At 46.0% G+C, this 27,041-nt stretch overlaps 1 protein-coding gene across 5 annotated transcripts in view; it reads right to left on the bottom strand.

Moving 5' to 3' along the window:
- Positions 1-27,041, bottom strand: part of LRRC45 (leucine rich repeat containing 45) — a 446,362-nt gene that overhangs the window by 287,806 nt on the left and 131,515 nt on the right. For all 5 annotated transcript variants that reach the window (XM_078653779.1, XM_078653776.1, XM_078653775.1 and 2 more), the window contains one exon: positions 10,802-10,980. In XM_078653779.1, the coding sequence (XP_078509905.1) occupies positions 10,802-10,980 (179 nt within the window). The remainder of the gene's footprint in view (positions 1-10,801; positions 10,981-27,041) is intronic.

Consider the following 27,041-nt stretch of genomic DNA (forward strand, 5'->3'; position numbering starts at 1 on the left):
TTCTCTTAGTGAAAGTGCAAAATGCAGTTATTGGCAGTGAGGACACACGCACACACTTTTTTAGTAAAATTTAAATGTTTTGATTAACACAGGGTTCTTAACAAAACATGCCCGCATACTTCAAAATAAATGAGAATGATGTAATTTGGTTCAAAATTGTATCTGAAGTGTTGCAATCAGGCAGAAATCGATGAGCTTGGCCAAAAGTTTCATAAAACAAATTAAATTCAGTGACTTAAATAGGCAGGACCGAACTAGTACTGTTAGGCCAGATACAATTGAACTTTGAAAAAGGCATCACGACAGACTACTATTAGTACATTAATTAGGGGCTACACAGCACCACATATTTACACCAAAACTAAATAGCTAGCCTTGTGGATTGCTAGTGCAGGAACGGGGTAAAAGTCTGTGCTTAAAATGAATTTTATAAGAAAGTGTACAGTTCATGGTGGCCAAGTGGAGAACATCAAGATGACCATGTATGCAAGCAACTAGGATCTCCTCTGAATCCAAAAGAATGAGAAGGTGGAGTTGAGAGCCTAAAGTTTGAATAGAAGGTATCTACAAGAGGTCTACAAATCCCTTGTACTGATAACAAAAAACAAAACACTGTGACTACGTTATTTTGTAAACACACCCCTTAAAAGGCCATTTGTGAAGAAATAAAATGATCACAGCCACTACATATGGTCTAAACTCATTCCATCAGACTAGTTCAGTAACAAAGTGTTTATGGAAAGATTAGAAGGGTTCTTATTCCCCTTTACCTCTGTAAATGCCTTTTGGAGTGTCTCCTTTTACGATACAATCTGATTATACTCTATGAATGACCTCTTTCCAGTCTGCCAATAACAGAATCTGTACATGTTTGGTTAGAATGTTACATCTGCAAAATGTAAAGTGCGTACATAAGAAACTCCATATGGCCTGTGGAAGGAATCAAAACATAAGTAAACGGACTCCAACAACATCTGGAGAATGAGCTACATACTCCGAGAATAAAAGGATACATTTTGGCCAATATAACTGAATCATTGTAATTTGTTGTACTATACTATGGAATCCAGGACTATAACATTGACCTCTCTTAGTTCATACCCTAACCAAATATAAACACATCCTTATTTCTCTATAACCAAGACATCACAAACCCTTTTACTGAAACACAAATAGGTTCTTTAATGTTCTAGTGGTATCACTATACTACTCTCATGAACACAGATGTGAAGATATATATCAAGATCTTTGCAACAAAGTTAGGTCATCTAGTTAACCAGTCAGAAACAATAAAGGGGAAGAAAAACTTTTACAACATTCAGAAGGTGACCAATGTAATTCAAGTTGTTAACACCAAAAATGCTTCTACTCACTTGACAATGAATAAAATGTTGTGCTGCATGCAAAAGTATTTCATTGTATTAATTTGGCCTGAATAAATGTCGTTTGTTCCCATGATAGATCACCCAGTATGAAAAAAAAGGTTAAAATTACCCTGTTATCTGAAAGCACAAAGCAAGGATGTCCGCTATCTCCACTTACTTTTGCAAAACTTCTAGTATGTAATAGAAGGGAAAAGAGGACATTACAGGTGTATGAACTGGAAGACAGCACACATTATAATTGCACACATCCACACAACAGTGTCAGCAATAGGAATGTTAACTATATAGGCCATAGATGCCCCTATTTTGCGAGTGGAATGCGCTTTTGGGGATATAGATAAAGTTATTTTAGCTATAGCATAGCATGTTTGAATGCATTTAACAATCCATCTTGATTTAAAGATAGGATTGCCTTTGTGAGGTAGAGCAAATGCAACAAAAAGTTGTTTTGTTTTACGAAAAGGTTTTGTCCTATCAAAATAATACAACAGCACACTTCTGACATCAAGTGTGTGAAGAGGAATATGCAGCTGATGAGATAAAATACAAGTCACATAGACATACAGCATGGAGATATGGTGAGGGTGGTAGACCGGGAAGCACACCATCACAGAAAATTAGACCTGCAGGGTCAGCAACTTTTATACCAGATAGCTGACACGCGAGGTGAAACTCAATATAGCACTTCGTCAATTCTAGACTGCTTTAAAGAATACTTCTTACAACTTTACACCACGCGCTCGACTGTGAACCCGAATGACATTAGACAATACTTAGATGACGTTGCCCTAGCCTGGCTATCTGATCCACAGCGCGAATACTTCTGTCACCACATCACGAAAGACAAAATCATAGAGGCAATTAATTCCTTACCAAATAACAAGGCACCTGGTCTTGACGGACTACCTGGTGAATTTTATAAGGAAAATCGCGACCTGCTGATAACATATCTAGCTGAGATGTATGAAGAAGCCTATGAAAACGGTAACCCCCCGGCTTCACTTAATAGTGCTCTCTAAACCTGACAAATGTGAGTCATACAGTCCACTATCTTTAATGAATATAAATGTCAAAATCCTAGCAACAATGATAGCAGCACTAATCCAGCCTCTGCTGGGATATTTAGTTCTACAAGACCAGGCTGGCTTTGTTCCGACACGCTCCACCACAGAGAACATACGCACAATTTTTGCAATGTATTATCACTTAGATCAAGACTTACCGGCAGCCGCTGCATTGCTAGATGCGGCGAAAGCTTTTGACTGTTGGGTGGGTATTCATATTTACGGTGCTTCGTAGGATGGGCTTTCCAGAGCCATTCCTGTGATGGATTGAGCATCTCTACACATAACCTACTGCATGGATCAGAATAAACGGGAACACATCCAATCCAATTAGTATAAGCAGAGGGACAAGGCAGGGCTGCCCGCTATCGCCCATTCTGCTTATTTTACTCCTTGAACCACTAGCCTGTGAAATTTGTCAAAAACACCCCGAGACTGCTTTACAATTTCACCTTCGACCTATTGCCATATCACTATATGCTGATGATATGGTGCTTTTTACCCGCAACCCTGACACTCACTTAAATGAGCTTATAAGGGAATATATCCGATTTGAACGATATTCAAGATATCCCATAAACTGGGATAAATCAGTCATCATACCTCTTACTCAAATTACGACACAACCCAATTTAGAATATTCATTGACATGGCAAACTGACCCGGTTAAATATCTTGGCGTATGGATACACTGTGATCCTGACCGGGTGATAAGGGAAAATTATGGTAGATATATATATATATATATTCTCAACACAGGAATCCCCCAATTCTCCGGATTTCCAATAGTAAAGAGCACTCAAAGCCAGTGCAGCGTAAGTTCGCCAAGTATTTTATTTTCAGAAATTATTCTGCAGATGAGTCAGCTTACAGACGCGTTTCGGCGTTGCCGCCTTCGTCAGTGTAAGCTGGCGTTTGTATCAGCCGTTATTTAAAAAAAATATATATATATAATATATATATATATATATATATATATATATATATATATATATATATATATATATATCCACAAGACAAATGTCAGAGATGTGATGCAGCAAATGCAGACTTCCTACATATGTCCTGGGCATATCCCCAAATCCATAAATATTGGCAGGAAATTACAAGCGTACTTCCAACTATGCTGACAGAATAGATACCGAACGCACCGCTTATTTGTTTATTGGGAATTCACAAACTTAAGCCAACGAAGAAACTGAAATTTCTCGCTGTTGCCCTACTGCTTGCCAAGCGACGCATTGCGATTAGATGGGGAGTAAGCACCCCTCCAGATTTAAAGACTGGCTCACTGACACGTCATATTGTAAGACAACACTAGAGGCGTATGCGGAGGAGCTGCCGCTATCATCCAGACACAGAGATTTTTGGGAACCTCTAACACAATGCCTACAAACATCACAGATGGATGACAAGGCCACAACATAACGTTAGATCATATATGGTATACTTGCATTACTTGTTTATACAAGCATAATAGAAGGTAATACAATAGTTGTTAAGTTCCAAATGTCTTTCAATATGTAAAAGGGTTTTGGAATTACAGGTGGTCATGAATATCAGATGTATGTGATATGCTGGATCCTATGTTTAGGCTTTTTTACTGTAAAAGACTGCGTATGCTTCTAAAATACGTCATCATGCGGAAATGCAAAATACTATAAATATATTATGTATATTCTCATTGCTGACTGGAATAAATAAAATATAAAAAAAAAGTTTGTGAAGAGATCTTTCTGCTACAGAATCCGGTTGAGGGAAGAACACAAGTAACTCGACGGATTGGTTAATGTGAAAAGCAGAAACAACTTTAGGGAGATATTTGGGATTGCTGCGAAGAACTACCCTATCTTTATGAAGCAGAAAGAAAGGTTCTTCTAAAGTTAATGCCTGTAGCTCACCAACTCTCCTTATTGAAGTGATTGCAATAAGGAAAGCAACCTTACATAAAAGGAACTGCAATGGACATTTGTGTAAAGGCTCAAAGAGTGGACCCATGAGTCTTGTAAGTACAATGTTAAGATTCCACACCGGTGCCGGAGGAGTTCTGGGTGAAATGACTCTTTTTAAGCCTTCCATAAAGGCTCTAATCTCAGGAACTTTGAATAAAGATAAATGCGGTCTGTTTTACAAATATGCAGTGACTGCTGCAAGGTGCAATCTAATAGATGTATAAGCTAGACTTACAATGTTGTAGATGCAGAAGGTAACAACTAATGTTTTGAACGGACGCATCTAAATGATTAATGTTGTTGTTATCACAATTGATAACAAAACGTTTCCATTTTGCTGCATAACAAGCTCTGGTGGTAGGTTTTCTTGCTTCTCATCCAATCTCCATGATTTCAGGAGCCAAATCGCTAAATTGAGTTCCTTTGGGTTTGGATGCCCGATTTCTCCATGGCTCTGTGTGAGAAGGCTGGAGTTGAGATGCAGCTTCTGATGTGGAACCACTGATAGTTCTAACAGTGTGGTAAACCAAGGTTGAAAAGCCCACATAGGGGCTATTAGAATCAGTGTGAGTGATGTTTGTCTGAGTTTCCGAAACTGAAGGAGTGGGAGAGGCAGAGAAGCGTAGGCAAATATCCCTGACCAATTGATCCATAGGGCATTGCCTTTGGAAGGAGGGTGTGAGAACCTGGAGGCGAAGTTTGGGCATTTTGCGTTGTCTGCCAAGATGAATAGATCATTTTGTGGGGATCCCCATTCTTGAAAGTACGGAATGAGAATTTGGGGATGAAGTTCCCACTCGTGTATTTGCTGTCTCCTTCTACTGATGAGGTCAGAAATCTAATTATTCACCCCTGGAAGGTGTTCTGACAGGAGATGAATTCTGTGATGGATTGCCCAGCTCCAAATGGTCTGAAAGAGGCGTGACAGTTGGAGAGAGTGTCCTCCCCCCCGTTTTTGTAGATAGTACATAGCTGTCATGTTGTCTGTGCGGACTAAGACAACTTTGCCTATGAGGTGAGACTGAAAGGCTTTGAGTGCAAGAAATACTGCTAGAAGCCCTAGACAGTTGATGTGTAGATGTTTGTGCTTGGTGTCCCAGAGGCCCTGGAATGTGTAATCTTGGAGATGGGCACCCCAACCTGATAGAGATGAGTCTGCTGTTAGCATGATCTCTGGAATAGGGTAAATGAAGGGCTACCCTATAGATGAATTTTGTGGATTCCACCACTGCAGAGAGTGATGAGTGCAGCTGTCTACCAACACTAGATCTGACAATTGACGCTGTGATTGATTCCACTGACGTGCTAAGCATTCTTGAAAAGGACGTATATGTAGTCTTACATGAGGCACTATTGCTATGCAGGACGCCGCAATCCCAAACAATTGCATGAAGGTTCTGGCTGGTAATATTTGGTTGGTCTGAAACGGAAGTAACAGAGCTTGAATGTTGCGAATTCTGGCTTTATTGGAGAGGCTAGAGCTTTTTGAGTGTCGAGAGTGGCTACAAGATAAGATTGTGCCTGTGAAGGCTGCAGGTGAGACTTGCATTTACCGTGAAGCCCAACCGTTGGGTACAGGAAGCGTGGATCGGTTGTCTTCTGAGATGAGCTGCCACTACTGCTAGACATTTGGTGGACACTCTTGAAGCAGTAGTTACTCCGAATGGAAGTACTTTGAACTGATGGTGTTTGCCTACTATCACAAATCGAAGAAATTTGAGACGAGCTGGATGTATGAGAATGTGAAAGTATGCGCTCTTTAAGTCCAGTGTGAACATTAAGTCGCCTTGCTGTAGAAGCTGAAGCACCTGTTGAAGTGTTACCATATGAAAATGTTCTGAGAGTATGTATGGATTGCCAAATGGGGAGAAACTGTTGAAGTCTTCCCCCAACAGGTGTTAAGTGATCGGGGGAAAGTGTGGGCAAGTCACTGCTTGTTAGAGGAAGGGGGTTGCAGGCTGCAGCGCCTCTACCCTTACCTTTGGAATTATTTCCTCTATACCCTCCCCTATAAAAACCTCTAGAGAGAGAGGATTGGGTATTGCTTTTGTAAGTGGAAACATTTAGGGCTGAGGATGTGGTTTTGGACCCTTCTCTGTATAAAGAGTGACGAAAGAAGCCTCTATTTGATGGGGACTGGAGCGCTTCCATGGACTTTGCCACTTCAGTATCTTTTTTTATTTTTTCTAGGGATTGGTCGACTACAGGACCAAACAGTCATTCCTTGTCAAAAGGGATGTTTAAAATGAATTGTTGTATCTCAGGTTTAAAACATGAAATCCTAAGCCACAAGACTAAGTGCTCACTGCCTTTTACCTCTGAATCGCTGAGACGCCCAAGGGTAGTCACGCGCTTTACAAATCCCATAAACAAACATGTATGTCTTCTGAGGAGAATGCTAGCATTTATCTCCCTAGCAGCGGTATCAGCAGCATCTAGAGCACATGTAATAGAATAGTTATTTATTATTTAGTTATTATTTATTTTATTATGAAGTTTTATATAGCGCTAGCCAGACCCAGGGGTATCGGAGCGCTTCACAACCGTTCAAATGCATAGACCAAACAAACATTCACAGTAAGTACAGTGCAGATATCTGCACAAGTGTCAAGAGTCTCGAGACAATATCGGGTATACATTTCGCGTATTAGAGGAATAAGTTACCAGTGTTAATACGTACTCGTAGTACCTTATCAGGATGACCGTAATCTGGGTATCCCGCCCCCATCGGTGGGTATTGTCAATAGTTCTTCTGCGTCTCATGCCCCTTTGCTAGGGACCGATCCAGGAAAAGATTTTTACGTTTCTCTTTGAATTTTGCGGAGGAGGAGATAGTTCTTATATGAGGAGGGATAGCGTCCCAGATTTTGGGTGCGTTTCCCGCGAAGGATCGGGCTGCGTTTTTTTGTTTGCGTGCTTTCATTGGGATGAGTAGTAGCGTGTTTGAGCTCTGGAGGGACCTGGTTTGTCCTGCTCTTTTGAGTTTAGAGGCCAAGTATTCTGGTTTACCTGTGGGAAGGGCTTTGTGGGTGAGGCAGGCTGTTCTGAAACTTGCACGCACTTCAACTGGGAGCCATTTTAGTTCTCTGAGTGCAGGTGAGATATGGTCAAATTTCTTCACTCCTGTGACCATTCTAGCTGCTGCGTTTAGTGTTGTTTTAAGGGGGGCCAGGTGCGCCTTTGCTGAGCCTGACAGTGCTGCGATCCCATAGTCTAATCTGGATAACACCAGTGATTGGGTAACTTGTTTAAGGTCCTTGGCTGGGATGAAAGGTTTTATTTTGTTCAATAGCTTTCAGTTCAGGAAGGCGCTCTTCGCAGATATCTTAATGTGTTTGGTCATATTAAGTTTCAGGTCTAAAGTGATGCCTAATGATTTTACAGAATCCGCCAGGATGATCTTTCCGTCTAGTGTATCGATCGCAGATAGCCATTCTGTAATTTGAGGGTTCTTTTCTTTGTTTGAGATGAGGAGTATTTCAGTCTTGTCCTGATTGAGTTTTAGGTGGTTCCTTGATAGCCAGTGTTGGACTTCTCTGAGCGTGTCATTGAGTCTCTGAATGTGGTCAATGGATGTGGTTTCCAGATAGATTTGTGTGTCATTGGCATAAAGGTGGAAGGGGATGTTAGCTTTTCGGAGTAAGGTTGTGAGTGGCTCCATGTAAATGTTAAAAAGTTGCGGGGAGAGCACTGATCCTTGGGGAAATAAGTTTGCCCTCTTGAACAAACTCTTTTGCCTTTTATTTGTGTTCTTCTGGGAGATATTGGAGCACTTGCTCCATCTCATCCAGTGTGCTCTGTCATACCTAGCTAGCAGGCCTTGTGTATTTAGGATGAGCCAGTGATTAGCAGCTTGAGCGGCTATGCATTTTCCTCACGCATCTATGAGCCTAGATTCTTTATCTGGGGGAAAAAGCCTCACCAGAAGTTTGTGAATTAGCTTTACTGCGAGCGTTGGATTCTACAAGGGAGTCAAGAGGCAGCTGACCTTTCATAAAGGTAGGATCAGATGGTGAAGAATCGTGTTTATCGACTCTAGGAGTCAAAATACGAGCTCCCACTGGATCTTTGAAAATTTCATTTACATGCCTCATTAGGCCCTTCAGCATAGGAAGTGTTTGACTTGACCTGTGTGTGGCCCCAAGTGTCTCAAATAAAAAGTCATCTTCTAACGACTTTCTATATAACTCCACTCCAAGGTACTCTGCTGCCCTAGCAATGAGTTCATGGTAGGCAACAATATCATCAGGTGGGGAAGGCTTTGCAGGGTATAGGTCTGGGTCATTGTCTAATGGAGGATCAATGGTGTAATCCTTCCATGGGTCTACAGGCAAATGAATATCTCCATCATCAAAATCTCCCTCTTCAGGCCGTGAAAGTGGAGACACCCCGAGGTAAAATGTGTAAAGGATATAATTGTGGAGAAGAGGGTGGTAATAGAGAGGATGGTGGAGCAGGATAAACAGGCCTGGTAGCTATATCTTTCTTTTTCTTTAAATGAATCTTATAGTTCGAAATTGCTATCTTTTAATGTTGGCAGTGAAAGTTTCGATGCCAGGATGGACCTGGTTTTAGGAGCTGAAGATTACAGCTCCGAAACATGCTTTGGTTTTGGCATGGCATGGTTTCGGCTCCGAACCAGATTTCGGATTCGAACTGGGTGGTTTCGGATTCTAAAAGGATTTCGGTCGACTCGGTCCCGAGCTGACAGTTGACTAAGTGTTTCAGTGCCAAGCCCGGAAGGCGGGGCGTCGGAAACATTATCTCAGTGCCGACCTTGGCCAGAAGACAGAGGTGGTGCCGAAGCCTTAGGAGTTTTGGGTATGGGCTTAAAGGGCAAGGGGTCATCTGTACTCACTGAACCATGTCCCGGAGGTACCTCTTCAGACTGCAAGTCTATCTCTAGTTCCGAATATAACTTTGGAACCGAGATGGCCTCTTCTTTGTCTTCTTCCACTGACGCTTCAACGTCTTCATGCTCAGATACTTCACCGAAGATATCCAGAGTTTGTTGAATATTCTGACGTTGCATTTCATGACATCAAGCCAATCGATCCCGAAGAGTCTTTTTGGACCGAAACGATTTGCAAGCGTCGCAGTCATCTTCTTTGCTCTCCGGAGACAAGCACAAATTACACACTTTATGTGAGTCAGTGAGTGGGTACTAAGCGAGGCACCCAGGGCAGAACTTAAATGGAGTCCATTCCATCGACAGAAGGCTGAATATGCAATGTTCCATTGCATCCGGTAAAACGCATGTGATTACAACGCGGTGGTTACAACGACCGCATTTTTACAGCGCAAGCCATTTCATCGCAATTCATTTCTACGACTTGCTGTATGGCGCGCGCTGGACTTCAGAATAGTATCATTTACCATACCAACTCCAGCGTGTGCAACAGTAGGGAAGGTGTTGGAATAGTAAACTATACTATTCCTTAGTTTAGCGCGCCCCCTACAGCAAGTCGTAGAAACGACTTGCAATGTAATGGGTTGCGTTGTAACAACGCGGTCATTGTAACGACTGCATTGTAATCGCATGTGTTGTAGCGCATGCGATTACAATGCTGTTTCTCCAGAAGACTGGACCGGAGCAGTCAGACCCGAAGGCCATCCATGTAGTTTTAGATCGCAAAATGAACGATTCATTGACCGAAGCAATACGCGGAGAAGTTGGTAACAGGTACGAAACAATATCATCGAAGGTAGAGTGGATTGCGCACCGAGGGGAACCCAAAGAACGGTTTCAAACCGGAGCTTAGCAATACACGTCCGAACCCAATGGCGGAAGAAAACAATCTAACAATAGAGTCTATGCCCATGCGCACTATCACCAAAAGGAGGAGTCACTTTACCTCGTGACACGAAACCTTTTTCGAAGAAAAACAACTTGCTTGGCTGAAGACCTTTAGTGGTCCAATATTTCACCCACATACTGTGTAATCTTTTGGGGTGACTTAATAGCAAATCCATATTTCTGTTCACCATCAGATACACTGTGCTCTCTCATCAGCTCCTTTCCCTCTCTAACCTAGGATCATAAGGCCTGCACTCAACTGGTAATCAAATCAGTCTCTAATGAACTATCTCAGCATGCCCAGCCTTGCACTACCATACTCAGATGTTGCAGACTTGAATCACTAGCTGATTGAACATCAACCACAGCTTATTCCCTGTTCTTACCAAGCTCCAACATACACGTTTTGCACTGAAAATCACCCCAATTCACATATTTGGCATGCATATGCAGATAGTGGTGTTTGCATATCAACCTTAGTATCAAAGATACTGTGCCACCACTTTGACACTTGTACGTTTTAGAAACCAGCTCCCACATGTGTGCAGAGGATCAAAACAACACTGAAAGTAACTGTCTGGGGGTTTCTCTCCTATTCCTTACCCAGCTCCTGCAGGCTTGAATTGCGGTTTAGGGCTACAGCAAGCTCTCCAGCCCCTTGGTGGTTGATTTGATTATTGCGGAGGTCCAACTGCTGCAGGAAGTGATTGGATCCAAGCCCTTCACAGAAGAGGGAAAAGCCATCCTCCCACATTCCTAAGTTATTCCACTCCAGGGTAAGGCTATGAGACAAAGAAGACATAGGCATAAGACTTTAGGAGATGGCCCACTATGTTGGGCCTCTATCATAAAACTGAGAACACACTTGTTCCTCACTAAACAGTCACCTTGCTCAGTGTTCTAAGGAAACACTGCACATAACACCTACTGTACACACGCAACACAAAGTGCCTATGCGTCACTCACCACCCCGGGCACCTATCACATACTGCACAGCACACACCAAATGTTACATTGCACATTACTACATTCACTGAACCGGGCTGATAACACACATGCCTCTCATGAGTCATGGCCCCCTACCCACACACACCTTTGTCTGTCCTTTACTTGGTTTGATCCACATGTTTGACCACGCTCAGTACTGCCTATTTGCAGATAATTTACTTGTTGTAAAGCTCTCTGATACCCTCGGGTCCAGCTAGCGCTATATAAAACTCCTAAAATAAAAAACAAAAATATAAATACTTGGCTAAATGGGGTACAGCCTCGACACCCTCCAATCCATTATGTGCTTTAGTCTAGGCTGATACGGCTTCCAGGACACACAAAATTCTTCAGCTGATGTGTACTGGACTGGGCTGGGCTGGAAATAGGCCTCGCTGACAGCCCCTGACAAAGTACTTTGCAGTTCAGCCACAGGTTAAAATGCATAAAAAAGTATGGGAACTGTGTTAAACTAAGTGGTGGGAACTGTATTCTTTTATGTTATGAAAGCTCAGTGTTAATGTGATCACTGCAGATGTCTGTGTGTGCAACTTGTCCCAGAACTGATTTCTGGTTGGTGAACTTGAGCATAGTGACAAGTATTTTTAGTGCTACGAGGTCCAATCTTGTGACTAAAAGCACTGTGAATATGCAAGTCATTATGTAAAAGTTGTATTATAGACAGTATAATATAGGCTGCCACAAAATATACAAAGAGATTTAGGCCTAGATTTACTGGCACTTTGAGCCAGATGTGCGCAACAAAAGGGATTCAAACTCAACATATGATTTCCAGATTTACTTTCCAAAGCGAATTATGATTTGTGTTGGAAAAATGCCTAAAGTAACGCAAAGTAAGACAATGCACTACTCTGAATCAAGGGGGCATACTATGAGTGGTACATGGGAGTTTACATGCAACCACCCATTGGCTGTGCCTCAAATCTATAATTACTACAACTAGTAGACTGGCTTTGTGCCCAAAAATGTATGTCTCCTTGAGGCAGGCGTAGGAGTGGAGCAACTTTAAAAAGTTACCACATTTTCCAACTTTGCATATGAGCTGTACTGTACAACACACACACACAAGGTGGGAAAAGTATTAAAGAATATTTTTTGCACTGGAATAGTCCCATTTGTGTACAAACATATGCCTACCATCAATCATACACCACTGAACTAAGGTGCAAGGATGTATACATGGTGCAAGGCAGCCTAAAGTGCACCAGCGCAGGGAAAGGGTAAAACCACACCATTCATTTGTAAATACAGTGCTGTTCTCCACTGCCTTTAATGCAACACAGTGTAGCAACTTTGCCTGCTGTGCTGCGTTGCCTGAAAAGTTAGTAAATCTGCCCAAGTGCGTGATAGAACATGTTACTTACCAGTAACGCCATGTCAGGTAGACTATATATAACCACAGATTGCAAACTTTAGAATTATACCCAGGGGTCAGAATGGATCTGGAAATGTTTTCATGAGCAGTACTCCTGCGTGTAGTAGGTGGCATAGTTCAGCTCCGAGTTGCATCGTTGGTATTGTCCGCCCCGGAAGTGACGGGCGGAGTGCCTAGGTAGGCGCCACTCCAATGCGCTGGCGTCAGTTTCTTTTGGAAAGTTCATATGTTCAGTGTATAAGAACTAAACATCTTCCCATTCATTCCCATTCTTTTTCGGTCCCAGGGGAACCTGACCTGTGTTCTGTAGGATAACTATTAAGGAACACATCTAGATTTCTGGGCATGTTACTTTCTCCAGTTTTGAATCTTTCATGGATTCACATGCTTTAATCTTCCCCATCATTAAGGTGGGAGTCCCACTGTAATTCTAATCGGCAGTGTGAAGAAAAGCCTTATACAGTGGATCTTAAACAGGTGACCTGGTAAGCCGATTCACATAATTTTACAAAGGACCGAACTATAGCCAAACAGAGAATAGTTCTTGAATCATCCCTTCCCACCAGTGCTAGCATACCTCAGATTTTCTACCACACATCGTTTGTATGGGGTCTCCTTGAGCTCTGCTCAGTTCCAGAAAGAGAACTGCTATATTTGACCTTTACTTGAACTTAATTGCCATCTAACAGCATAAATCGTTCTGTCTGTTTTCTGACTAAACTCACCATATCTAAGGGTTCCTCCCTGTCTCCTACATTGTTTAATCTTTGTTACTCCACTCGCTTATTTGATTAAATCCTGTGTTCTGTCTTTGGCATCATATTGCGACAATACACAAATAATAGTCTTACTGGCGAAAAATGGAAATTATTGTGGGAGCAAGATCAACAACTGCATGTGTGTCGTAAGTAAATAGATGGATAATTGCTTGAAGCCTAATTCCACAAAACAGAGGTCATCCCATTCTGCAATAATCCATCCATCTGGTCACCCAGCTGGTGGCCCTCAGATTTGGGCACTTTCAAAGTAAAAAAAACTGGGGATCCGGCTGGATAGGAAGCTATAATACGAAGATCAAGTCAATGCGGTTACTTCCTCCTCCATTTACTGGCTCGGAATTGTAAAAAAATGTATTCCGGCTGATCTACTTAAGGTGGTGATCATTGCTTTGGTCTTGTCTCAACTAGATTATTGTAATAGTCTTTATGTGGGTCTTCCGAACTCAAAATGCAGTCGCAGCCATTCTTCTAAAAACCCCTAAATTTCAATCAGTTAGGGGGACTATCAGACAACCTCATTGGCTGCCAGTTAAACATCGTCTTACCTTTAAGGCTCTCTGCTTAGCGTACAAATCCCTCTACGGGAAAGCAACAGTCTACTTCAAGGAACATTTTGTGTGTGGTACACACTAGGCAGAACGTTACACTCCTGCTCAGCCAGACTTTTGAGGGTTGCCCCCTTTAAACTGGCCACAGTGGGGGAAGAAGTTTCTTTAGAACCACTACCTTTAACTGGAATTGTCTCCTTCTTGAGCTGAAAACTGCATCCTCTCTCGTTGCTTTTAGGAGGAATCTCAAAACTTGGCTTTTTAATCTGTGATTTCCCAAAATACTCTAGGCTTATCGTCATCCCTACTCTGGTCCTCATAGTGCCAAGATGCCTCCGGACATGTACGTGCATTATAAATCACATCATTCATTCATATCAGAAGGAGCCAAAAGAGAATTATTTAGACCCTATAAGTCCAATGGTAAATTTAAACTATTATCAGAAGATCCTCATAATTGTCTATATTGCCTTCATCCTAACCATAAGGCCAAGGAATACACATATTGCAGGACCTTTTCTACCAAAACTCTTGAGGATAGGGAGGCAAGAATTCTTTTGTGGCTACGGAAGAAAAAATAAGCTGACGCTCCAGTCCCTGGAGATGAGGGGCGAAGGAATGCACTCTTCTTTTAAAAATAATAATAATTGAAAAGAGATAAACATCAAGGACAATCATTAGATTAACCAGCTAAGAAGAAGTCAAAGTTAAAGGAGGAGAAAATACATAAGGGAAGCCCAAAACTCTGGTTAAAACATTGATCATATCCTGGGTTTTCCAAAACAGCAAAAATTGGATCAAGACCATCTACTCTGGAAAAATGATCGACCTCATACGGATTGATAGTCTTCTGACCCCCATTCAAAAAGCATGCATCGATAGTAAAACTGTCAACGACTCAATCAACAGCGGTGACTACATCCATGTCTACCGTTCCATAGTCTTCAAAATTAATAGCAATGATAACTGCCTTGTTACCAAAACCGCCAACAAGCATTGCATCGACACAATGATTAATCTCAACGACGAGACTATACAAGTTGTTCCTGGGAATAATGTAGTTATGCATTTCATTAATTCCCAATTGTCGCCTGTTCATGAAAGAGTTACAAAACCAGATATGCTGTGGAAGCAAACAAGATGATCTTCCGACAGTCATCACATCAACATCAGCAGTAAAAACAGCCATGATGTGGATAAAGAAGCACAATCTGTCATTATATAGCATGACAACGAATGTGTCTGTGGAAGGATGGGGAGCTCATCTTCAAGACCTTGAAGTGAAAGTCAGATGGTCAATCAAGGAAAAGAAGAGGCATAACATTGTTGGATTTCAAGGCTGTGGCTTTGGAACTTTGCACTTTCCTTCCAAGGATAAGGGTATATATTACCATGTTTTATTTAAACAAAGTGGGAGAAACAAAATCTCACCTTCTTTCCTTGGAAGTTCAAAAAATTTGGAACTGGGCCTTCAAAAAACAAATCTCTCTGAAAGTAGAGCATGTACCTGGATTGAACAATCAGTGGTCTGACGAGTTGAACAGATCATCAAAACAATGGCACGAGTGAGAGTTATCCCAAATGCGCTTCACAGAATGTTTTACGCCTTGGGAAGCCAGCTCTAGATCTATTCGCTACACCTCTCAACTAGAAATGTCAAGCAGGTTTTCACTCAAGGGCTCATGGGGGAACGCCTTCCAGTTGTAATGGATAGGATTATTCGCTTTTGCTTCTTCCCCCTGTAAACCGGCCTCTAATTCCCCAGGTGCTGAACAAGATGAAAAGGGAACCATGTTGCAATATTCTAGTGGTTCCTGCTTAGCCAAGATGATGCTGTTTCGCAGGTCTTCACCTGGACAAACAGCCACACATTTCACTTAAACCAGTCCCAGGAATAATCAAGCTGAATCTTGAACACCAGAATCATCCAATTTTGCAGCTTGGCTCCTGAACCCAATGGGTTCCGGCTATTGAATATTTCACAAGAGTACAGAGATATTTCGGCTAACGCAAGAGCTGCATCAACGAACAAGTCATATAAAGTAAAATGGGCTTGATTATGCAATTGGTGCTTGACAAATGATTGCTGTCCCTTTTTCATCCACCCTGGCTCAGGTATTGCCATATGTTCTGAACCTAGCTCAAGGTCACCTTGCAGCAATTTCCAGGTTTAGAAGATCTTGGCATCAGAATTCTTTATGGTCTGACTGAGTACCGAAGGAATTCTTACGAGGACTTTTTAGAGGTTACCCCCCAGTTAACAAACTGCCAATTGCTTACAGCTAAATACGGTCTAGCGGCTCTAGCCCAACTTATGAGGGGATCCTTTGAACCAATCCACAAGGCTGAATATGGAAAATGGCTCTTTTGATTGCCCTTAGGATCGGCTAGCAGAATGTCTGAAAGGCAAGCTTTTAAAATTCACCGACCATACCTACAGTTTCTATCTGACAAGGTTATTTTAAGAACTAATCTTTGTTTCATTCCCAGGGTTCCAACAGACTTCCACATTAGCAAACCTGTTATTCTGAATGCTTGCTTTCAAAATATGTCCAATCAAGCGGAAAAAGCTCTTCATACTTTGGAGGTTAAATGATGTCTCTAATTCTATATTGAAAGGACTAAATCCATCCGAAAATCTGACCCACTTCTGGTGGAATGTGTGACTCCAAGTAAGGTACAAGCAGTATCAAGTTGCAGTGTAGCCAGATGGGTTTCAACAGCCATAGTCTTTTGTCATGAAAAAGCAGGAAGCCCCCCTAACCACCAGGGTTTCCACAAGGAGTGTGGCAACCTCTACGGCCCTTTTCTCCATTGTGTTAATACCCATCGTGTAGAGTCAGAAAATGGACAAACACTCATACATGCAAACCTTGACCCTGTTTTCAGGCAGGTCGCTCCCCAAAGCCGCACAGCACTGCCTGTGTGTCCGTGCCCTGAGCCCCCTGCTGCCGCTTGCCAGAAGTTCGAGGCCCACCTCCACCCGCAGGCAGCCACCTGCGCCTCATCCCTGGTGGCCAGTGGCAGGCCGTAAGCTCTCTGCGCTCGATCTGCCCCCTTTCTACTTTGCTGTAATTGTGCTTCTGCTCCTGTATTGGTATTAGCTGTATTTCTCCTTTTTTGCACTGTTGTACTGTTTGTTCCATTTTTTTGCATTCTGTACCCTCCACCCGCTCTACCCTCATGTTTTCCCGCAGCTGCGTCCCCTGCGGCCCGCCCCCCTGCTCGCCATTCGCCGCCCCGCTCCCGCCTCCCAGCTGCTCCTCCATCCCACCTCCCCTTATATGGCGCCCGCTGCGCGGTGAGGAGAGCGACCCTTGACCTTGTTTTCAGGCAGGTCTCTCCCCCGCACAGCACCCCCTGTGTGTCCGTGCCCTGAGCCCGCTGCTGCCGCTTGCCAGAAGTTCGAGGCCAGCCTCCACCCGCAGGCTACCACCTGCACCTCATCCCTGGTGGCCAGTGGCAGTCCGTAAGCTCTCTGCGCTTGATCTGCCCCCTGCCTGCCTTGCTGTAATTGTGCTTCTGCTCCTGTATTGGTATTAGCTGTATTTCTCCTTTTTTGCACTGTTGTACTGTTTGTTCTCTTTTTTGCATTCTGTACCCTCCGCCCGCTCTACCCTCCCGTTTTCCCGCCGCTGCATCCCCTGCAGCCCTGCTCGCCCATTCGCCACCCCGCTCCCGCCTCCCAGCTGCTCCTCCCTCCCACCTCCCCTTATAAGGCGGCCACGCAACGGATGTGCGCAGTGGGTGCGCCTAAGGCAAGCCCGTCCGTGCCTGGACCGCGCCCAGCGCCAGACCCCCTGGCCTCTGCGAACGCCGCTACGACGCCAACACCCTCCACGCCCTCCACACCGGACGAGCGCACACCTGCTTCCTGGCCGCCCAGAAGCACACCAAAGGAGCCTTCTCCTGCCAGAGCTGCAGCTTGACAAGCCTCCAAGTTGCCAAACCACCCACTGTGACAGGACGCAACCACCTCAGATGCATACTACTGAACACCCGCTCCGCAAGCAAATACACAGTTGAACTCTGGGACCTGCTCGACACATCCTCCCCGGACGTCGCCTTCCTGACAGAGACCGCCTCCTCGACACCAGACATCACCATATGCATCCCGGACGGCTACAAGATCACCCGCAGGGACCGCACCAACGGAGTAGGAGGTGGAATCGCCATCATCCACAAGAAAACCTTCAGGGTCTCGACCAGCACGGACGACACCCTCAGCACCGCCGAACACCTACACTTCCAGATCCACATTGATCCCAACACCACCCTTTAGAGGAACTCTCGTCTACAGAGACAGAGACTCCATCGCTGACATCGTCAGCACGCACGCCCTTGCCTCCACAGTCTACATCCTCCTCGGAGACCTGAACTTCCACCTCAAGAACAACACCACCACCAACTCCACCACCCTGATTGACAACCTCAGTCTCAGACACCTCGTCACAACACCCACCCACTCCGCTGGCCACACGCTTGACCCCATATTTTCCGCAAGCTCCCACGTCACCTTCAGCCACACCACCGAACTCCACTGGACCGACCATCGCTGCATCCACTTCACCTTCCGGAAACCCACCACGCACCACTGCAATCAACAGATCCCCCGCCACAGCTGGAGCTAAATCACCGAATACCAGCTAAATGCCACCCTCGCTCCCAACCCACCCGCCGACACTGCCGCCCACAACCTCAGGCGTTGGATCGACAACTGCGCCAACACTCTCGCCCCGATCAAGAAACCCTCAAACAGACGCACTAACAAGAAAGCCAGCTGGTACACCGCGGACCCCCAGGCCTCCAAGCAAACCTGCCAAAAACTAGAGAAGAAATGGCACCGCAAACAGACACCGGACAGCCATGCAGCCCACAAGAACGCCATCCGCAGACACCATCACCTCATCAGATCCGCCAAAATGGCCTCCTTCAACATCCCTCGCCACAGCCACATCACACCCCACCTGAGAGACCTGCACTGGCTTCCCCGTCAACAAGAGGATCACCTTCGAGCTCCTCACCCACGCACACAAGGCACTCCACAACACCGGACCGGTATACCTCAACAGACGACTCACCTTCTACACCCCAAACCGCCCGCTCCGCGCCGCCGACCTTGCATTCGCCACCGTCCTCCGCATCCGGAGAGCGACCACCGGCGGCAGATCGTTCTCCCACCTCGCAAACAAGTCCTGGAACCCCCTCATCATTCTCCTACAGCAGACCCAGGACCTTCTAACCTTCAGGAGGCTACTCAAGACCTGGCTATTCGAGCAGTAGCAGCACCCCAACCCCCTACCCCTCCACCCCCCAGCGCCTTGAGACCCTCGCGGGTGAGTAGCGCGCTCTACAAATGTTTTGATTGATTGATTGATTTTCACGTCTTTCCAAGACAGGAGGGTGGAGCCACGGAGAACACAGACCTCTGGTGTGTGGAACTTGGGCCCTAAAAAGGGAGCAGCCCTGTACCTATAAATCGGTTTGCAGAGCAGGAAGGATGGGTGGGTCGGTAAGGAATCTGTGGCTAGATTGAGTCTCTACCAGATAAAGCGTTATCAAAGATAAGAAACTTGTTCATCTGATAGAGACTTCTAGCAGCAGACTCCTTACCTTTTAATAGATACCCAAGCAATACCTCTCTGGAGGTGGGTCTGCAAGCTTGATTTAGACTAGGGAGTCCTACAGGACCGAATGGGCAAAGTGCCCGTCCCGACAGACCTTACTGTCCAGGCAAAAGTGCTTGGTAAGCATATGCAGGGAGGCCCAGGTTGCTGCCTGGCAGATGTCCAGGACCGTGACTCTGCATGCTAAAGCAATGGTTGCAGTCTGCTCTGGTGGAATGAGCATGCAAACCCTCTGGGGGATTCTACTTGGCTAATGCATAATAGATCTTAATGAAAAGTACAATCCATTGGGAGATGGTTAGTTTCTGCAAGGCCTTCTGTTTTTTGGCTCTGACACATCCCACAAAAAGTTGATCTTCCACCTGGAACGGTTTTGTGCGGTCAAGGTATGATGACAACACTCTTTTTGGGTCCAGTTGGTGGCGTCTCTCCTCTTTCTTAGAGGGATGATCAGAGGGCAGAAGGTAGGCAAAGTGATGGACTGGCCTACATGGAACCACCTTTGGCAAGAAGGATGCTGGGGTCCGAAGGACCAAACTGTCTGTGAAGAAAGAGACGTACAGAGGCTGAGATGACAGCACCTGCAGTTCACTGACCCTCCAGGCAGATGTAATTGCCAGCAGAAATGCCGTCTTGATAATGAGAAGACCAAGAGGCCAGATAGGAAGCGGCTCAAAGGAAGCACCCATTACAAAAGTAAGAACCAAGTTAAGGTCTCATTGAGGTATAAAGTAGGGATCAGCAGGAAATAACTGTTGCAAATGTTTAAAGAACCTATTTACAATAGGTAGGAAGCTGGCTCTGTATATACAGTACCAAAGTGAGGTGTAGTGTGCACAGAGACCAGTAGAACCCAAAAGGTAGGCGGAGGTAAAGTAGATAGCACCTCTATCTCTATTTGTGGTAGTGTGGTTGAGCAGTAAGGCTTTATCAGAGGACAGTGTTAAGCATTTGTTGTACCCACTCATCAATCAAATTCAGCAAATGAATTCACAAACTCAAAGACTGAACTTCAGACCAATTGTTTTTGTATAAAAAAATATTATTTTAGTTATTTTATTTTCTAGAACCAAGCTAGCCTGGCACGGGTAAGTAATAAATAATTTACAGTTGTAATGCAGTTGTATCACAGTTTGGATTGCAATTGTATATGAACTTTGTTTTGGGTACAGTATTGTTACTGAAAATGCAATGCTTTGGAAATACAGTGCATATACTTTGTATAGGCTTTTTGGTAAAATGACCAGTAGATTATTTTGCAGATTACTTTTCTTACACAGTACAGTATACCTGGATACTGCACTGGGACATTTCCTGTAAACAGGTGAGTAAAAGCGTTTTTGTTACTTAGTACAATTTTAAAAGGTTTTCATACATTAACTCAACATTTAAAAACTTGGAGAATCTCCGATTTGCAAACACACCACAGGCTCAGGGACGAAGGTCTTTTGGGTATGACCACCACTTGGAGAGGTAAGTTGAGATGCTGGGGTTTGGTTAGGCACTGTCGGTTGGGCCACCCAAGGCTGTGGGGCGTCGGGTGCAGGGGTGCCTTCTAGGGTCGGATCTTCTTACCAGCTGCAGGCGCTGGCTTGAGGCAGGTCAGGGAACACCCGATCTCGGGCCAGGATCGCAGGGGAGACCTCCTCTTAGTGTTGGGCCACTCAAACTCGGGCCGTGGGTGTCAGGTGCAGACCTGCAGGTCCTTGCGGAGCTGGAGTCTGTTGATTAACAAATCCGGTGTTCACTGGAGACAGAGTCTTTGGGATGAAAGGAAGGCAGGCCCTCTGGGTTTCTCGAGGTTGCTGGCTGCAGAACACACTGGGATTTCGCAGGAGCAGGTTCGAGGAAGGGACAGGTCGATAGGCCTGGGGCCAAGTCAGTGGGCATCCTCCTCTTTTTAGCTTCGGCACGGCTGTTCGGTCCTTCTTCTTTTCTTCTTCTGGTTTCTTGTCTGAGGAAGCAAGGTTCAGGGGTGCCCCTAAATACTTGATTATGGGGCGTTACAGGTAGGTAAAAGGTTGGGACCAATGGGTCCCTTCCCTGGGGGGGGGGGGGGGGGGGGGGGGGAGGGTGGTACACCTCCTATTGTGCCACCCTCCAGTGGAAGGGGGGCATAAGCATCTCCCTGGTTGGCTGGGTCCCCCCATCTGCAAGATGGCGGAGACTGAGAGTTGTGCTTCACCTAGCCTCCCCCACTTGAGGGGTGGAGTTGGCAGAGGTGCGCACACCTCTCTTCCGCACTTGTTTTTCCCACTTGTTCTCCTGCCCAAAGTGGGGGTCAGAACCAGTGGGGACCAGATGCTGAAAGCAGCAAGAGGCCTGGGGAAGCTCACAAAGACGGCAAGCCTTGGGAGCTTCCCCTTCGTGGGCCCTGCCCATCCTTGGGTAGGAGGCTTGGCACCTCGTCCCAGGATGTGCATTGTTTCAGACCCCCGAAAGCAGCAGGCTCTCCACCCAGGGGTCTAGAAACATGTCTGGTGGTGGCAGCTGAAAGCAGCCACTCAGCCGGGACACTAGTGGTAGGTCTTTTTTCAGGGGGCATCTCTAAGATTCCCTCTGTGTGCATTTGTCATTAAATGTTTCATGTGCTGAGAATTTTGATACCAAACTTCTCAGTTTTCAGTGTAGCCATTATGGTGCTGTGAAGTTCGTAATGACAACTCCCAGCACCATATACTCTTAACGGCAGCACTGCACTTACAAGGTCTAAGAATGGACTTAGACACTGTATGGGTACAGGGCTCATGCACCTGTACACTCACCACTGGTGTAGGCACCCAGCTAGAGGGGGTACTGATCTAGGCAGTGGGTTGCATGCATGGCACACAGGGATGAGTGTCATGTCGACTCTTTACTTTGTTCAGCACCAAGACACACAGCCTGCACAGGCAGTGTGTGAGTGTAAAGGTACAGATCCTCTAAGGGTGGCACAATAAGTGCAGCAGCCCTTAAAGGCCTTCCCTGGTCACAGTGCCCTGGGTACCTGTGGTACCATTTACAAGGGGCTGACCTGTGGTCAGAGATGCCATTTTTTTTTTTACAATGTAGTTTTAGCGAAAGAACATAGGCCCTGGATACCTGATTGGTAGGAACCTAGGGCAACTCAGTCAAAGCACAGCAGTTCGGCAAAACGTGGGGGCAATCATGCAGAAAGAGGGCACTTTCTCACAAGGATATGAAGAGATATTGCTCACGTGGCAGCTGCAAGAAGGCAGAGATGGCAGATAAAATACCCTTCAGTGTGCATGCATAAACCAGCTGGGCGAGGAGAAGGATAAACAAAAGAACTTGGGAAAGGGCTGCGGATAAAGGGTGAACCTGGTTGGCTAAACACCATGCCACAAACATGCTCCAATGGCCAGAGAATTCAGTCTTGGTGGAGGGATGCTGTGCTACCACGATAATATTACAGACTTCAGAAGGAAGGTCGGAAGCTGTCAACTGTCACCGCTCAATCATCAGAGCGTTTTGACAGGCTTGGGTGGAGAAGCATCCCCTGCTACTACGACAGAAGATCCTACCGAAAGGGAAGCCTGATTGCAATACTGATGCCTTTGCTCAATAGTTGAGGAAACCAGACTCTCTGAGCCCAGTTGAGAGCCACAAGGATGACTTGGACTAGTTCTTTCCTGATCTTGTTGAGACCTCTGGGCAAGAGTAATGTGGGCAGAAAGGCATGCAGGAGGCTGAAGCTCCACTCGAGACGAAAAGTGCCGCCAAGCAAGAGACGCCTTGAAAACGTCAGCTCGCAAAACTGCTGACATTGCGCATTCTTAGCAGTGGTGAACATATCTAACCAAAGCTCTTCCCACTGCTAAAAGAGAGCTTACACCACCTCCGGATGGAGATGCCTTTCGTGATCCGCTAGGCATTTTCGGCTAAGTTTGTGTGCTCTGGCATTTAGAGATCCTGCCAGGAGTTGAACCACCAGGGAAATGCTCTGACATTCCAGCCATGGGCTGAGAAGTAGGTCTTCTTGACAAAGGGTCCACGACCCCACCCGGCCTGTTTGTTGCAGTACCACAGGGTTGTGGTAGTGTCAGGGAACACCTGCACTACAATTCCCTTGATGGAGCATAGAAAGTTTTTCAATGCCAGTCGTATCGCGCGGAGCTTCAACAGATTTTACGTGAAGCCCAGATTCCATCGTAGACCAGAGGCCTCTGATCTCAACCTCTCCCAGATGGCTGTCCTAATCCAGGAGTGACGCGTCTGTCACTACTATCAGACAGTGGCAGTCCGTGTAGGTAAGAAGGGTGGAGCAGGGTGGGACAGGAGTCACCAGACAACGGTATGGGGGAAATGAAATAAATAAATAAATCCTATTCCATCGTCTGTCGACTCCCACCCGACCACGCTTAGCTGCACGGATCACGGCTGCTATCAGATCTGGTTGGGGAAAGGAGAGGGGCTTGCCGCTGACCCAATTTGTTAACCACCATTTCAGGACTGTTGCAATGACCCAATTTGTTGACCACCATTTCAGGACTTTTGCAGTGCCCTCTGAGATCTTGACCATGTTGGAGATTACCCTGACGCTGCGCCCACTGGAACTTCAGGTTTCACTGCAGAACCGGCATATGCCAACGGGAATGTGTCACAATCAAGATGCAGGAACCCATGAACCCCAGCAGCCTCAGTCAGTCTCCCCAAAACCCAGGATAGAGGTTCATAGCCTAAATATCCTGAAGTCTCCGTTCGAGAGAATAAGCCTGAAAATGCACTGTGTCCAGAACATCTCCGATGAAAGGGAGCGTCTGAGAAGGGGTCAGGTGTGACTTCGGCATGTTAATGGTGAACCCCAGAGATTTCAGGAGGTCCACCATAGTCTGGAGGTCGGAGATGACAGCCTGGGGCGAGCCCACCTTCAGCAGCTTCAGAAGATAGGGGAAGACTGGCACCCCTCATCTCTGCAGATGGGCTACAGCCACAGTCATCACCTTGGTGAACACCCGAGGGGCACTGGTAAGGCCAAAGGGAAGCACAGTGAACTGAAAGTGCTTGTGGGCTACTGTGAACTGCATGTAACATTTGTGGGCAGGAGGGACTGGGATGTGCATCCTGCAAGTCCAATGCTACCATCCACTCTCGCAGGTCCAGGGCAGACAGGACTTGAGCGGGCGTGAGCTTTTTGAATTTCTCCCTTTTCAGGAAACGTCTAGGATAGAATGAAGGCCTCCGCCCTTCTTGGGCACCAGAAAGTAGTGGGAATATCAACCACAACCTACTTCTGATGCCGGCACCCTGTATATAGCTCCCTTGTCCAAGAGAGCCGCCACTTCCTGGTGGAGTAAGGAGATATGGTCCTCCATCACTCTCTCTCAAGTGGGAGTCATGACAGATGGGGTAGTCATAAAGGGAAGGGAGTAGCCCCTTCGGACAATCTGGAGATCCCAGCAGTCAGATGTTATCAACCTCCAGTGGTGCAGGTGATAGAGTGGCATGCCTCTCACTGGATGCCCATCCTTGTCGGAGGGCAAATTAAAGCAGCTTAGAGGCTGCAGCTGCGGGGGGATGGTGGACTGGTCTAACCTCTGGCTACCGGACCCTTGAGGTCTGTGGGTACCGCATCCTCGGCCACACCGGAGCTGGGAAATCTTCTTGCCCAGGTTATCCAGCCTCCTGGACTCCCAGTCAGGTGGAGTGGCAGGGAATGCACCAGGATTTATTCTGGAAGTGGAGGTTTGGACCACCAAGCTCTCCAGGGTGGTGTGTTTGTTGAGGAAGTTGGGGTCTTCTGGGGTGGGCGATAGCGGCAGACAATTGTCCTCTTCAGTGCCCCTGTTCATGGTTTGGATCAGGGGTGAGTAGGATGCTGTGAGGACTTCATTAAATGGGAGAAACAGTTTGGGAGGGGTGACTCTGGTCTGAAGCACCTCCATCAAGACTTTAGTTGTGACATCCATGAAGGACACTTGAAGGTCCCTACTCCATAGCAATGGTAGCAGAAGGAGTGACCAAGCCAGTATCTGGGGAGGTGTCCAGTCCACTGGTCTCTCAAATCCTTACACCAGATCTCTGATCTCCACCTCTCCCAGATTGCCACTCCAATCCAGAAGCGATACATCATTCACCACTGAAAGATTGGTATTATAGTCTGAACGTCCTGGACTCTCTTCCTGAGGAAAAGGCACAAAACCAAGCTGTGTCCAGAATGGCTTAGATGAAGGGGAGTGTGTGAGAAATAGTAAGGTGTGAATTTGGCAAGTTGACAGAGAACCCCAAAGATGACAGGAGGTATGTCAAAGTCTGGAGGTTGTTGGTAAATGCCTGTGGCGAGCCCATCTTCAACAGCCAATCGTTTTGGTAGGACAAGACTGTCATCCCTGATCTCAGAAGGTGTGCTGCCACCACCGCAATCACTTTCATGAGCACTTGAGGGGCACTGGGGAGATCAAAGGGAAGCATAGCCAACAGGAAATGTTCCTGTCCCACCAAGAACCACAGGTAGCATTGCTGCGCCAGCGCTTGGCAGTGATTAAGGACTGCTGCAAGCGTTTTTAATTGTTTTTCCATTTATTTTAAAACTGTGTTTAAATACCTGTATTTTGCTCGCCCACTCCCCGGTCCACCGCAGCAACTAGGGCTGTTTGTTGTGGAGGGAGGTAAAGCGGCACCACTTCCTGGTTGCTCCACATTGGGCGGCCATCTTTGGAGGGTGACGTGCTAGTCTCCCCCTTCGCCCTCACTACATAAGGGCTTGGAGTCACTCGCGCTCGATAGTTGACTTGCTAAAATCGCTGCGCCAGCGCTTGGCAGTGATTAAGGACTGCTGCAAGCGCTTTTAATTGTTTTTCCATTTATTTTAAAACTGTGTTTAAATACCTGTATTTTGCTCGCCCACTCCCCGGTCCACCGCAGCAACTAGTGCTGTTTGTTGTGGAGGGAGGTAAAGCGGCACCACTTCCTGGTTGCTCCACATTGGGCGGCCATCTTTGGAGGGTGACGTGCTAGTCTCCCCCTTCGCCTAATCTATATGGTCCCTCATCTCCCTGCGCAGCGGTGACGCGCAGCGGTAGCGCCCTAGACGCGCCGAAGAGGCGCCAAAGAGAAGCCAGTCTGCACCAGTCCGCGTCCAGACGCTTCCTGCTGGACCCTGGACACGACTGCTATCATGGTAGGGGATCGATTCTCTTATAACTCCTCTTCGCTTCTTGCCCTACGACCTCTCACCAATCCATCATGTCGTCACTCGATTCTTCCTACCAACACAGAGTATTATTGTAAATACTGTGACTGGAGCCCTCCTTCCTCACACAGCTGCTACTCGCCGCCTGTACAGAAATGGAGAATGTTTCTCCTCAACTGTCGGTCTTTACCAAAACATTATACTGAGCTGTACATGTTGATCGAAGAGCTCAATCCTGAGGCTCTTTTTTTAACAGAAACCTGGCTCCAGATAGATAATGACCCGACTACAGTGTGGGTTACCCCTCAAGGATATACTCTCAAACGACTTGACCGTCAGACCGGGAGAGGTGGTGGATTGGCCATCATATACAG

This window comes from Lissotriton helveticus, chromosome 7 (genome assembly GCF_964261635.1).
Source record: "Lissotriton helveticus chromosome 7, aLisHel1.1, whole genome shotgun sequence".
Lineage (NCBI taxonomy): Eukaryota > Metazoa > Chordata > Amphibia > Caudata > Salamandridae > Lissotriton > Lissotriton helveticus.